General features: G+C 40.3%; 1 protein-coding gene across 1 annotated transcript; it reads left to right on the top strand.

Annotated features, from left to right (window-relative positions):
• Nucleotides 1-4,316: 4,316 nt before the first annotated feature.
• On the top strand, nucleotides 4,317-10,490 carry GKN1 (gastrokine 1). The gene is made up of 6 exons (XM_043917597.1): nucleotides 4,317-4,417; nucleotides 6,384-6,437; nucleotides 6,536-6,673; nucleotides 7,918-8,028; nucleotides 9,439-9,586; nucleotides 10,251-10,490. The coding sequence occupies exons 1-6, from the start codon at nucleotides 4,406-4,408 to the stop codon at nucleotides 10,343-10,345; spliced, it is 558 nt and encodes a 185-aa protein (XP_043773532.1). The 5' UTR covers nucleotides 4,317-4,405; the 3' UTR covers nucleotides 10,346-10,490.
• Nucleotides 10,491-14,452: the final 3,962 nt, after the last annotated feature.

Raw genomic sequence — 14,452 nt, 5'->3', positions numbered from 1 at the left:
AAAAGCCCTGGAAGCTGTAATCACAGGGACTGTTATTAGAGTCTTAGATGCAAACTGGTAAAGCAAGATTGTGGGACGGGGGCAGAAGTCCCCTCCACTCCCCACCTCCAGGTGACAAAGGTGCTCAGATTTCACAGTGAACCATCCGATGCGGGACCATCACAGTCTGGTGTTCAGCAAGACAACAGAGGCAGAGAGACTGAGACAGAATCTTGGCATGAAGGGGATTCCCCCCTCCAGCAAAGAAAGTACAGTGTGAAGTCACAGGGGTTAAAGGCCAGCTGAGTCCTAAATATCAGAAAATGGGGAAGAAGAAAAGGGAAGATGAGATTCCTTCGGGCTTCCTAGGTGTTGAGGGCAGCCCCTCTACGTACCTACACCAGAGAAGGAATCTTGAATGAGGATATTTAATGATGAAAAATTACCCTGTAAGTAAACATCCCTTTCACTCAGAGAGAGAGAAGGGAAATAGAAGTCTGATTTATGCAGAACAGCTCTGAAAGTTCCTCCGGATCTGTGGTCTGACCATATCGCACTCATATCGCACCCCTGTTTGATCCACACAAAGAGAGCTTACACCCAGTTGGACATACAGGGTGTGGGGTGACGTGAGGTCCTGGGTGTGTGTGCTATGAGATAAAACAGGGCCTTGTTCTTTCCATGGCCCAGCATTGAGCTCTGTGGGCAGAGGAGGCTTTATTTACGCAGGGGCTGGTTTGCCCCACACTGACCTTGGGCACTGGGGTCACACCATCTCCCAGACTCCCTTGTTGTGTTACCATAGCCAGTGCAAGGCAGCACCTACCTAGCTGGCTCCAAAAATCAGAAATGAATAAATATTGTGCATATTTTATCTTCTAGCTTGAACATCGCCTTTCAGTGTGTGTTGGTTGCTCAATCGTGTCTGACTCTTTGTGACCCTGTGGACTGTCCATGGAATTCTCCAGGCCAGAATACTGGAGTGGGTAGCTTATCCCTTCTCCAGGGGATCTTCCCAACCCAGGGGTCGAACTCAGGTTTCCCCCATTGCAGGCAGATTATTTACCAGGTGAGCCACAAGGGAAGCCCAAAATGGGCCTATGGAGCATCATATATGTGCCATATATATTCTAAGTTCTATGGAGGTGACAAAAACACTTGTCTTTCTCTCAAGGGAAGATAAGAAACATATAAAATGGAAGAATGGAAGGGAACAAGAGACTTGCTCATGCACGTGGCTTGTAGGATCTCAGTTCCCCTACCAGGGATTGGACCTGGGTCCTCAGTAGTGAGGGCGCAGAGTGCTAACCACTGGACTGCCAGGGAATTCCCACTTCCTTAAGACTTTTGGATGAGACTAGTGTTGAGGTCAGGGTTGACCCCTCCCCACACACATATAGGGTGTGGGGTGAGGTGAGTATATTTCATACATACTACACTGATAGCTCAGTTGGTAAAGAATCTGCCTGCAATGCAGGAGACCCCAGTTCGATTCCTGAGTCAGGAAGATCCCCTGGAAAAGAGAACAGCTACCCACTCCAGTATTCTGGCCTGGAGAATTCCATGGACTGTATAGTCCATGGAGTTGCAAAGAGTTGGACACGACTGAGTGCCTTTCACTTTCACACAAAGTATGGGCTTCCCTGGTAGCTCAGCTGGTAAAGAATCTACCTGCAATGCAGGAGACCCCAGCTCTATTTCTGGATTGGGAAGACCCCCTGGAGAAAGGATAGGCTACCCACTCCAGTATTCATGGGCTTCCCTGGTGGCCCAGAGAGTAAAGAATCCACCTGCAATGCGGAAGACCTGGGTTTGATCCCTGGGTTGGGAAGATCCCCTGGAGGAGGGCTTGGCAACCCACTCCAGTATTCTTGCCTGGAGAATTCCGTGGACAGAGGAGCCTGGTGGGCTACAATCCGTGCAGTCACAAGAAGTTCGACATGATTGAGTGACTAAGCACAGCACAGCACACACAAAGTACAGAGGAAGAGGTTCTTCTGATTTTTGAGGCCACTGAAATACAATATTATATAAAGGAGGAATTATTGTCAAATCCAAGATGCATCCTCGTAGGCAGCACAATTGTTGTCTCCCTAAGGAAGCTGCCTCCAAGGAATGTTAATAGATATTAGGAAAAATAAATCAATAAAAGAAAAAAGGAAAACCAGGTTCTATGGTCAGTTAAGTTTAGGAGAATCTGGATGAAACAACATGACATAGATTTCTCCTCTACAAATTCCTTAGCACATTTGATAGGTGAATGTGAGTTGTCAGTTCCTAAGAGGGAGATTATTGAACCCTGAACTCTAGTTAGCTAGTTAACTATTTACTCATTGTGGAGCATCTTCCAGACCAGCATTCCATAGGCCCAGAGGAAAATATGTCAACCTCCAATCCTTCATTAGATATGACAGTCAAAATGTATCCTAGGTACTGCAGCGATGTACCAATGTGACTACACATGGCTGAGTGTACAGACACCATGCTGTCTCCTCTGACTTTGAAGTCACATGGCAGCACGTGAAGAAGAAGAAGACCTCTTCACAGATGTCTGCCTCTATCCCAGGCTTCCCGATCTTCTGCAGTTAAAGAGTAAGTTTGGTAAAGATTAGTGAACATATTAAAAACATAAACAAAATCTTACCACAGCTACACTAAACCACTCAAACCAACATTCTGAAAGAGATATAGATAGTGATCAAGCTTTATAACCACATAACCCAGTACTGTGATTGCAATCCATACATAGAAGGATAGCTATGGGCTCAAGAAGGCTTCCCAAGGAGAAATTTATAGATCAGTGATTCATGAGGTATAGTTTTTCCCTTCAGTAATTTAATTTACTAACTTCCATTTGTAAGAGAGAGCAGGAAAAAAAATTAAGACTTTAATTCACCTCCAAGATTGTTTTGAGCATTTACTTGTTTGCCCAAGTGACAATATCTACTTTCTGCTTCTGATGAAAACATCAGAAAAAGATTATGTTAGCATCATTTCTGAAAATTTAATTATCTAAAAACAAGTCAAAGGACAAGGATTCCTTTTAGAGCTCCAGGGAAAAAGAAAAAGATTTAGCCCCAGGATATGGAGAAGCCGTGATGGAGGCAGTGATATTTGAGCTTGGCCTGGAAAATGAATAACGATTACCAGTTAGAGATAAAGGCAAGGGTTGGCACTCCAGGGTGAAGGGACAGCATGTATGAAGGCAGAGAGGCATGAACCATCCTGAATGTTTCCACTAGAGTGAGAACCCTGGTGTAGCTCAAATACAGATTTTTAGCATAGAGTGACAGATACAGCTGGAGAGGCTCTGGAAATCTTATTAAAAAGGGCCTTCTGAGCCATTCCAGTGAGCTTGAAGTTTATCTTGTAGGTTGCCAGTGAAAATTTCAAAGCGTAGTAGAGTCAGTTTACTTAAATACTTTAGAAAAACAGCCTTAGGGAAAATGGAGAAAATGCCCTGGAATATGAGACTGATAACCAGAGCTATCAATTACATCACTGTTGTAAAAGTCCAGGTGAACAAAGCTGTGGACAAAGCCAGGGTTTAGAGTCAATTCTAAGATGAAATGACAAGGTTAGTAACTAACTGTATGTGGTGGTAAGAAGAGTCACAGAGAGTCCTTAGTTTTCTAACCAGATGTATGGTCCTGTCACTGAGAGAGCTCAGGATTGCAGAGGAAGATATAGGTTTGGTGGGAGTAACTAATAGAATATGTTTGCATGCCTGCATGCTCAGTTGTGACCAACTCTTTGTAACCCCATGGATTGTAGCCCACCAGGCTCCTCCATCCATGGGATTTCCCAGGCAAGAATACTGGAGTGGGTTACTATTTCCGCCTCCAGAGGATCTTTCTGACCCAGGAATCCAACCCGCATCTCCTGTGTCTGCTGCATTGACAGATAGATTCTCTACCACCGCACCACTTGGGAAGCCCTAATAGAACAGCTTAGCCTAAGCAAAAACATCACAGTGGCTCAGTTGAAGGTACGAAGAGGAAGCCATGCCACGTTCTTACAGGAGCTGCTCTCTGCAAGGTCCTTAGTTTCTTATCTTGTTTGATTTTAGGGATGATTCTTTTCCTAAATCTCAGTGTAATATCAATGTATAAAATACCCACAGCCACGGCTTCAACTGGACCAGCAGTTGCCATCAATCATACTGCTCATTTTGATATCTTCAACTTCAACATATGGTGAGTCAGATCAGCTCCATGTCAAAATGCCTTGCCAACCAGGCAGATATTCCAAAAGGCTTCCTGGTATGCCGGAATGTGGCACAGATATGGAAAATGGAGAAAGATAAGTCTTAGGCCCCACCTGTTCACACCTAGCTTGGGTAAAGCTGGTCAAGTACAAATATGAGAACACTTTTTATCTGAATGCACACCTGTCATCTCAGCTTCATTGCTTTGGTGAAGTCAAGATGAAGTTCACAGTGAGTAGATTGTTCCTTTTGAATTTATTACCTTATAATTGGAAACTGCTAATATTCTCAGCTAAGTGGGGGTATGCTTCTTATTATAATATCACTGTCATGGAAAAATTTGTAAAAATAAGAATAATCCTTTTTTATGGAATCATAGCATTGATAAGCATCTCCATAGAGAAGGATAATTATACTGGGATTAGTTAGCTGCCCGAGCATCTTATATGATACTATCTTTAAAAAAAAATTGCTTTCTGGATCTGTTGATTCAGATCTGGGCACAGAGCAAACAATTGCTAACTCTATAGGAAATGTCTGATTTTTCATTACATTCTTGAATTCCTTTTTTGACAAAAAAAAAAAAAAACTACTGAGCAGGTTCAAGCAAGATAAAAAGCTTATTTTCAAAACAAATTAGTGAGAGACTTACTATCACATTCCCTCCTGTGAAATGGATCTCTAAGTAAAAAGTTTTGCCTTGAACCCTGCCTATAGTCTTATAGTCATGAAAACACTAGCAGCATGAAGCTAGTTCATCAGCTCATTTGTTTCATATAAAAGGCTGAGAGAGTAGCAAATGGACAGCAAAATTCTGCCAAAGCAACTGGTGATGCTGTCTGTCTCATAACAGGATGCAAAAGGGCTAGAGTAGGGTGAATAAACATTCATATTTTGACATATTAAACATTAAAACAAATGACAGTAGATTCTGCTTCATAATGGAGATGCAAGTGTGAAATAGTTTTCTGGAAATAAGTGCTAATGATAGGAAGGTTAAGAAAAAAAAAAAGCTTCAGACACAGGTTAAATCTGATTTCTCTTGCAGTTGTGGTATGAACAAAAGGTACACCCTTGGCCAAGTCACTCAACTTCTGAAGCTCCATTTTCTCATCTGTGAAGAATTATGTTGTACTAATAGATCTTTAAAATTTCTTCCACCTCTGATTTTTTTTCGTCCTCCTTTTTAAACTATCAGGGGATACATCAAACACTTTTTTTTTTTTAATTATCTTGAATCACTAGTGCAGGTCTCAAACCATTTTGTTCCAGGCAAAGAAAATGAACATAGGGACCCAGAATTGTACATCCTGCATAAAGCTCTGTGTTCTGAGAACCAGTATCATGTACTCAATGACAACTATGATTACCCCAGGTATCCTGGGACAGTGATTGACTTCCCTTCTACTAAGCACGCTTGATAGCCAGATACTCCATCTTTGGCTTCTCATCATTCATATCCAACCTGGTTACTAATCCATTGCTTTGAATATATATATATATATATAGTAAATGCAGACAAAGACTATTTGATTTCACTTACATGAGATACCTAGAATAGTTAAATTCATAGAGTCAAAAAGTACATTGATAGATGCCAGGGGCCAAGCGTGGGATGGGAAGGGGAAATAGGGACAATAGTATGAATGTACTTAGTGTCACTGAACCATATAGTTAAATATGGTTAAAATAGTATGTTTTATATTGTGTGACTTTTACCACAATAAAAATTTTTTTTAATAAAAAGACTGCTTCTGAGATTAGGAGGTCTTGGAAGAAGAGAAAGCATTCAGGTCAATAATTTGATCTGGAAATCAGTCCTATTTGATTTCTAGACCACATTAAGAAAGTTCTTAATTCACTTTCAGGTCTGCTTCTCAGAACTTAAAACCATTTTCATGCCATGTATGCTATTATTCAGTGTCAACGCTATTTTTCAATATACTTACACTTCTTCAGTTTTTTGTAAGACCTACATTAAAAATTCTAAAACAATCAACATAATTATTTATAATTAACCTAAAATTCAACATTATCATTGAATTTTCTACAATTTAAAAAAATTGAAGATCGAAGAAGAAGAAAAGACAGATCACTCAACAAATTTAGTAAGCACTTTAATAAGCTTAGCTAGAAAAAGACAATGAGGACATCGTTTTGCCGTTTAACAGTAGACCAATGTTATTTGTGATTTCAGATTGTCTTTGCTGGACTTCTTGGCATCTTCCTGACTCCTACTCTTGCTGGCTATGTAAGTTTTATTTTTTAAAGTGTGTTACCAAAATGCATTTGCAAAAAAAAAAAAAAAAAAGTGGTATTAAATCATTGTCCATTTCTTGTAAATTTCAGGATATCAATGTCAATGATAACAACAACAGTGGTGGAAGTGGGCAGCAGTCAGTGAGTGTCAACAACGAACATGGCGTGGCCAATATTGACAATAACAACGGATGGGGCTCCTGGAATTCCCTCTGGGATTACGGAAGTGTAGGTAGTCAACATGCAATTTCTCTTCTTTGCAAACATGGCATTTCTTTGTAAACAATAATGAAAACTGCCTGCTAACCACAAAAAAACAAAAAATTACGTAAATTCTAACTGCACATAAGAAGAGAGTTATAAGTAAAAGTGTCTCTTTTGCTTACTCAGCTTACATTCCTAGATAAAATTGCTGTCAATAAGTTTCTCATAGTAAGTTAAAATTCAAGTCAGTGAATGTTAATTAGAATCCAGTGAATGGTATGAGGCTATAAAACAAGTGCAACATCCTTTGGCCTTACCTGCAGAAACCCTCAATAAAGATGAAAGACCTTCATAATATTACTGTTGCCAAACCATAATCCACATCATTCTACTGTCAATTTCCTAAAAAGATAGAAATTGGCATTTCATTTATAATTCAAAAGGACTAAAGTAAATGTAACTGACAATATTAATTAAATGTAGGGGCAGCTAAAAATACAACAAAAAAATAATACCCACTTGGCTCTAGTTAGAAAACCTAACTCTGCAATTGTCAGCTCTATATTTAACAAAATTTGTCGTTTAGAAAAGGCAACTCTTTGTAGTTTCAGCTTTATCATCTGGTCAGTTAGAAAACTAATTACTATCCTGCTACTGCTGCCGCTGCTACTAAGTCACTTAAGTTGTGCCCGACGCTGTGCGACCCCATAGACGGCAGCCCACCAGGCTCCACCGTCCCTGGGATTCTCCTGGCAAAAACACTGCGGTGGGTTGCCATTTCCTTCTCCAATGTGTGACAGTGAAAAGTGAAAGTGAAGGTGCTCGGTCATGTTCGACCCTTCGTGACCCCATGCACTGCAGCCTACCAGGCTCCTCCATCCATGGGATCTTCCAGGCAAGAGTACTGGAGTGGGTTGCCATTGCCTTCTCCAACTATCCTGCTAGCCTCCTTGAAATGTTGTGAAGATCAAAGGAGATTAAAATATGAAAGTATTTAAAAATTTATTTCAGCAAAACAAACATGTAGGGAGACTCTTGCTGGGCTAGAGTCTGAAGTGAATTCAACAGTCTCTCCCTCAAAGAGTTTGTGATCTGTGCTTCTGAATGTCAGCAATAAATATGATTGCAAAACAGGGCCAGATCCAGCACTCTCATCTCAGTTCATTGTGATCTCACAATTCCATTTCCCTCTGCTGGTGAAACTAATTTCTGATGAGAAAGACACCTTGGAGAACACACTGTTTACCACCCACCATCTTCTTTAATAGGGCTTTGCTGTAATCAGATCCTTTAAGAAGAAGTCATGCATTGTGCACAAAATGAACAAGGAAGTCATGCCCTCTATTCAAGCCCTTGATATGCTGGCCAAGAAAAACAAGGTAAAAGCAAAAGTCATTTTATTCTTTTGCTCGGGGTCGGGGGGGGGGGGGTCTTATGATTTCCAATAAACCATGAGAAGGTCACAGTTGCTCCCTCTTGACCACATAGTACATTGTCATGTGCAGCACAAAAGGGGAAGAGGAATTGGAACTGCCTGACGAGAGGCAACTGCCATCACACTCAAACCTGTCCCTCTGGAGTCTGATCAGAACACCTCACTCTTACTAATAGGGGAACAAAGCTCTGTTCACATCAAGGGGAGTCCTCCACACTTAAAGGACATTCTCCCAGAAGATTTGGGTTAGGGTTATTAGATTTAACAAACAAAAATAGAGGATACCCAGTTAGGTTTGAATTTCAGATAAACAGTGGATAATTTTTTTTTCCCTAACTATGTCCCATGCAATATTTGGGACATGCTTACAAACGATCTGTTGTTTACCTGAAATCAAAATTTAACTGGGTGTCCTGTATTTTATCTGGTAACCCTAGGAGTGGTGGGCAGGGAGAGGGGAACTATCACTAAAATGTCAGCCTGAGTTTATATTTGTATAACTGATAAGTGGGTATCTTTCATTGATAGTGTAAAGAAAACAAACTACATTTTCAGAGACTGATGATCATATAGCTCAATCCAAGGAATATAAGATGACCAAACGAGCTATAACCTTCAGTGTAAATTTACCCTGACTTACGCTGTTATGAAAAGCTGATGTTTTGAATCAGCTAAATCCCTTAGGACATTTCAAAGTGCTGAGATATACAGGGTTGTAACTGGTTCTTCTTCATTTTGATTATGGAAAAATTATAGCCCAGAAATATGCCCTGTCAGCCTCGTTGTTGTTCAGTCCCTCAGTTGTCCTACTCTTTGCGACCCCATGAACTGCAGCACGCCAGGCTTCCCTGTCCTTCACTATCTCCTGGAGTTTGCTCAGACTCATGCCCATTAGTCAGTAGTGCCATCCAGCCACTTCATCCTCTGTCGTCCCCTTCTCCTCTTGCTCTCAACCTTTCCCAGCATCAGGTGAGTCTTTTCCAATGAGTCAGCTCTTCGCATCAGTTGGCCAAAGTATTGGAGCTTCAGCTTCAGCCTCAGTCCTTCCAATGAATAGTCAGGGTTGATTTCCTTTAGGATGGTCTGGTGTGATCTCCTTGCAGTCCAAGGGACTCTCAAGAGTCTTCTCCAACACCACAGTTCAAAAGCATCAATTCTTCAGCACTCAGCCTTCTTTATGGTCCAACTCTCACATCCATACACAGTGACTGTAAAAACCATAGTCTTGACTATTCGGACCTTGTTGGCAAAGCAATGTCTCTACTTGGCCTTGTATACAACCCCCAATTCAACAAACCACTGGGTTTAACACCCCTTCTCTCTCTTCCTTGCCACCTGTCTTCCCCACACTCAGCTTCAGGGTAGAGGACCAGAGGGACCACCTCCCAAGAGCCTGATCTACTCCGTCAAGCCTGACAAAGTCAACAACCTGGACCAGTTTGGAAAATCCATTGTTACCATGTGCCAGGGGATTCCAACATACATGGCTGAAGAGATTCAGGGTGAGGAACCCCCCTACTGTGCATTCTGAGTTAGTGCTGGTAGGACTGTCAGACTGTTTTCAGGCATGTCCACGGAGGACACAATTTCTCAGGAGGTGGTGATCAAAACTAACACTTATGTAGTGTTTGCTCTGTGCCATGCACCATTCAATGGGCTTTACGTGAGTCAGCTCATTTACTCGTGACCCCAGTCTTATGTGATAGACTTTATTGTTATTCTCACTTTCCAGTGAGGAAACAGGCACAGAAAGAGGACACAAACTCCTTGCCTGGGTCTTTCCTAAGTATTTTGGCTTTGGATTCTGTGATTTTTAACCATTCTGAAATATTTCCTTTCATGGGTGAATCTAGAGTAAACTCAAGAAACTCATAAATCGCTAAATGCAAGGAGAATGCTGATAGAATCTGTTGGTTTTTTATAGCTCAAACAATCACCAATTCTGAGCATTCAAACAATAATTTACACAGAAACAGAGTGTCCACTCAGGAACCGAATAAAACACCAACTTTTTAGATCTCTTAATTGGTTAATTTATGGCTAGCTAGCTAAATCTTGAAATTATTGCAGAGTTGGTTTGAAAACTGTGCAACATTCCTCACCACCATCCCCCTAAAAACAGGTCGTTGAAGAGGCATTGATAGTGCTTTCCTTTTTTTTTATCAGGAGCAAACCTGATTCTGTACCCAGAAAAGTGCATCAAGGTTGATATACTCTGGATTCTGAACATTGCCTTATGTGAAGAAGCAATGGAGAACTAAAAAAAAAAGTTCCTGTGGGTTTAGTCATCAGAATTTTCTATTCAGAAAAATGTGGGTTCTAATGGTGTTTATCATATCATTCTGAAATGTTCTCTCCTAGTCCTGTTTGGTTTCCTTAAGTGTCAATAAACCTATTTAGCACTGAGTTCACCTTATACTAAAATTCTTTAGTATTTCTATTTGGAAAGCACAGGGTCAAAAGTGCTGTATGGTGGCAGCGAGTTGTCGAAGTGCATTAGACCCAAATGTTAGCCTATATTCAGAACCTGTCCCTTATAAAGAGCCCCTTCAGCTGCTTCAGACACTACTAACCACAGCTCTGGGAATAGTTCCAAGACCATCCAACTGCTCTGAAGACTGCCCTATAGTTGATGTGCATAGTAACATTTCAGATCAACAGAAATCCACTCAACGTAGCATAAGCCAAAAGAGGGGGAAGGGTGTTGCAAAGATATTAGAATATCTAAAATTACTCTTAGAGAAAGAAAAGGAGAAGGAGACTTGGGTCTTGGAGCCATTCGGCTTCAAGACCCAAGTCTCCTTCTCTCTGAAACCACATATAGTTCTTCTCTGCTCCTCTCAAATTCAACTTCTCTCTTCTTTCTATCTTGATGACTTTTTCTGTATTCATGGCAGAAGATGGCTGAACCAGAATGTCATCCCCATCTCCCATGTTTTTGTGTCTTTCAAGCTCACAAGATCAAGTCTCATACTTTTGAATCCATATTCCAAATTTTCTTCACAATGCATGGTTCAAGAGCCCACAACCTCCACTCTTTGATGGGGAGGGGAGTGAAGTCATACGGTACACACACAGCATTGAGGTCTCTACTGAAGGAGAATAATTTCAGAGAAAACAGAGGTGCCAACTGGTGTGTGTTCTAATATGAAAGTACATCTCATTTTAAAAAATTACTCCCACATATATTTTTTTATATCCTGGATACCATAAGAGGATATTAATCCACTACCATGTCTTCATATAAGATACCCCTAAATAACCTAACAAACAAAACTAAGGACATTGAAATAGTGGAAATGGCATTGGAAAAATGCCCATATTTACCAGCCCCTTATTGGGAAAAATTATAATTTTTAAAATTTTGAAACAATTCTGATCTTGGTTCGAGGCAGCAGTGAGTGGTAGCATGAAGTGAGGTCCTAACTCCCTGCCTAAGCATTGGATCTGGGAAGCCCGTATGAAAAACAGGAATCCCTGCTACCAGACAGCAAAGACTAGAGGCTAGAAGCTACTTTTCTTTGCCCCCAGCAAAAAATGCATTTATCCCAGAGGCAAAAACTGTTCCTGCAAGTACAAAGTTTATTATTAGAGACATCGCCCAACAATGAGTGGTAGAGCCCCCAGAGAAGTGGCTTGTTTAATGTAGAAGCAAGACAGAGATGCACACCCAGAGAGGAAGGATGTGAGCACCCCTCCTAGTGAGGAGGAGTGCAGTGAAGACGCAGTTAAGTTATTTACATGGGCCAATTTTTCTGGATCTTTGTTTATCTCTAACTAATTATCTGATTTCTTTCTCTACAGCTGACCTACCCTAAGACCCTCCCTGACATGCCTGTGCCAGTTTTTTCTAAGATGGATTCCAGCCCAGAGGCCTATGGAATATTATCATCACATATTATGGGATGGTACTACCTCCTTTGGTCCCCCAAGGAGTCTTTCTCTGCATATGAAATGTCTCCCTTGCCACAAGGATGGGAAATATACAACATCCTGCTCTTTTAACAGGGTTTAGTTTTAATTCTATCCTTGACGTAAAAATGTCCAGTGTCCAGCTATTTACCCTATTCCTGTGGCTGGTTTTTATATTAACGTGTAGATCCCAAAATATAGACAGGAGTCCAGTCGTAGATGTGTAGCCCTGGAGCCTGTTTGTCTGTTGCTTCAGGAAATACAAACAAGGGGCTGGTAATGAATGTCCGACCTGGAGCTCATCTTCTCACCTTCAGGAGGTGTGAACAGAAGGCCAGTTGTAAATGCCTAGCCTGGAGTCCATCTATCTCCTGCCTCTATTCCACTGCTGTTCATAAGAAGTGTGCTACCATCAGAGCAGAGCTTCCAAAATACCCTGAAGCCATGAGATGTGGAAACCTGTCAAAGATCCATTAAAAATAAAAGTCTTACATACTGCCCTCCTATGAGCAAGAAGGAAAAAGAAAGCCACGACTCCCCAACTAGACACAATGTCATGAAGCTGACTTAAGTGAACCAGAGAGTCTCATGTTTCTTAGAAGAATTGTCTCATCACTATTTCAGGATAAGAAATTGAATTCAATGGGAAGTAAAAATTTTAGATTATATACACCTATCAAATATATGAAAGAAAAATTATAAGAATTTCAGGATAATTTAACAATCTGAGTATACTATTAAAGATTTTAACGCATATTTTTCTATTACTTGTAAACGGCTAAGAAAAAAATGAATGGAATTAACAATAACAAGCTTATTTTGATTAACATATATATAGAACACTACAGAAATCACATTCTTCTTAAGCATATACGGGACATATACAAATATTGATCACATGCTAAGGCATAAAGCAGATCTCAAAAACCTTCAATGATTGGTATCAAAAAGATCACACTTTTATAGACCTCAATTTATTTATTTATTTTTTAATTTATTTATTTATTTTTTTAAATTAGTTGGAGGCTGATTACTTCACAACATTTCAGTGGGTTTTGTCATACATTGATAAGAATCAGCCATAGATTTACATGTATTCCCCGTCCCTATCCCCCCTCCCACCTCCCTCTCCACCCAATTCCTCTGGGTCTTCCCAGTGCACCAGGCCCGAGCACTTGTCTCATGCATCCCACCTGGGCTGGTGATCTGTTTCACCATAGATAGTATACATGCTATTCTTTTGAAATATCCCACCCTCATCTTCTCCCACAGAGTTCAAAAGTCTGTTCTGTATTTCTGTGTATAGACCTCAATTTAATTAAGAGAGTATAAACGTTCCCCTCTGAATAAAACAAGATGGTCTCATTTGTTTTGAAATTAGGCAACATAATTCTAAATAACACTTGAGCCAAAGAAAAATTCATGATGAAAAGTACAGTTTATTTAGAACAGTGAAGTAATGGGAGTGCTACATGTCAAAAGCTTGTGAGCAGCATCTGTTAACAACTTACTGTTTTAAACATTCATTTTACAAAAAAAGAAAAGCTAAAAACTGAGTCAACCATTCAACTTTAAAAATAAAGGAAGACAATAAAATATCCAAAATCAGTAGAAGGAAAAAAATAATATGGATAAGTTGACTAAAAAATATTGGTCACAACCTGTAAATAAGAGAGTTGTTTTATTTGGTGGGCGTATTAAGGACTTCTGAACCCAGAGGCCAGCATCTCAGTAGCCCTGAGAAAACTGCTCCTACAGGCAGGAAAGGATGTCAGGCTATATACAAGTTTACAACAAAGCGGGCAGGCAGTCTGAACATCAAAGACTATTGTTAGTAAGGAAAACCAGATACCTAGCTAAGGAATTTAGCATTCTTCAGTGTATAGGAAGATGCAAGCCTCTGGACTCACTGAATTCATTCCTTTCACATGCACCTCTGCTATCTGGGGCCATATCCTATTTCCTAATTGTTTACATCCTCCATTCACTCCTGTTCAAGAAGAAGCAGATGGCTGCTTCTTGCATTCCCCAGCTCCTCAGCAGTCACCGTGGGGATGGGGAATCTGCTGGATCACAGGCATTGTCTTCTGTTTTGGGGAGCTCTCATTCACATTTGGAGCCCTGAAATCACTGATGGCTATGACATTTCTGGTTGATTGATATGGCCAGAGATATTCCATTTCACAGATGGTGGCAGATGTAAGTAACATAGAAAACAACTATACACTAGTAAAACTCAACAATGGCAAAAACTGGTTCTTTGGGAAGGCAGAAAATTGACAAGCTTTAGGTAAAATTAGCCAGAAATAAGAGATAAATTATAAGCAATGTTAGTAATAAAAATAATACTAACCTACAAATACCACAAATACTAAGATGTCAATAAAATGGTATTATGAATTTTATATAGATGAATTTGAAAGCTTGGGTAAACTGAATATCTAAAAACTTAACCT

Source organism: Cervus elaphus, chromosome 11 (assembly GCF_910594005.1).
Source record: "Cervus elaphus chromosome 11, mCerEla1.1, whole genome shotgun sequence".
NCBI classification, from domain to species: domain Eukaryota; kingdom Metazoa; phylum Chordata; class Mammalia; order Artiodactyla; family Cervidae; genus Cervus; species Cervus elaphus.
The sequence above is the reverse complement of the archived record's forward strand: the minus strand, read 5'-3'. Positions and strand labels throughout refer to the sequence as shown.

What these genes read in the sequence shown, in the direction of transcription:
- GKN1 (XM_043917597.1), top strand. An exon ending in CTCCTACTCTTGCTGGCTAT is followed by an intron (nt 6,438 to 6,535) that starts GTAAGTTTTATT and finishes TGTAAATTTCAG; the next exon opens with GATATCAATGTCAATGATAA. An exon ending in TGCTGGCCAAGAAAAACAAG is followed by an intron (nt 8,029 to 9,438) that starts GTAAAAGCAAAA and finishes CCCCACACTCAG; the next exon opens with CTTCAGGGTAGAGGACCAGA.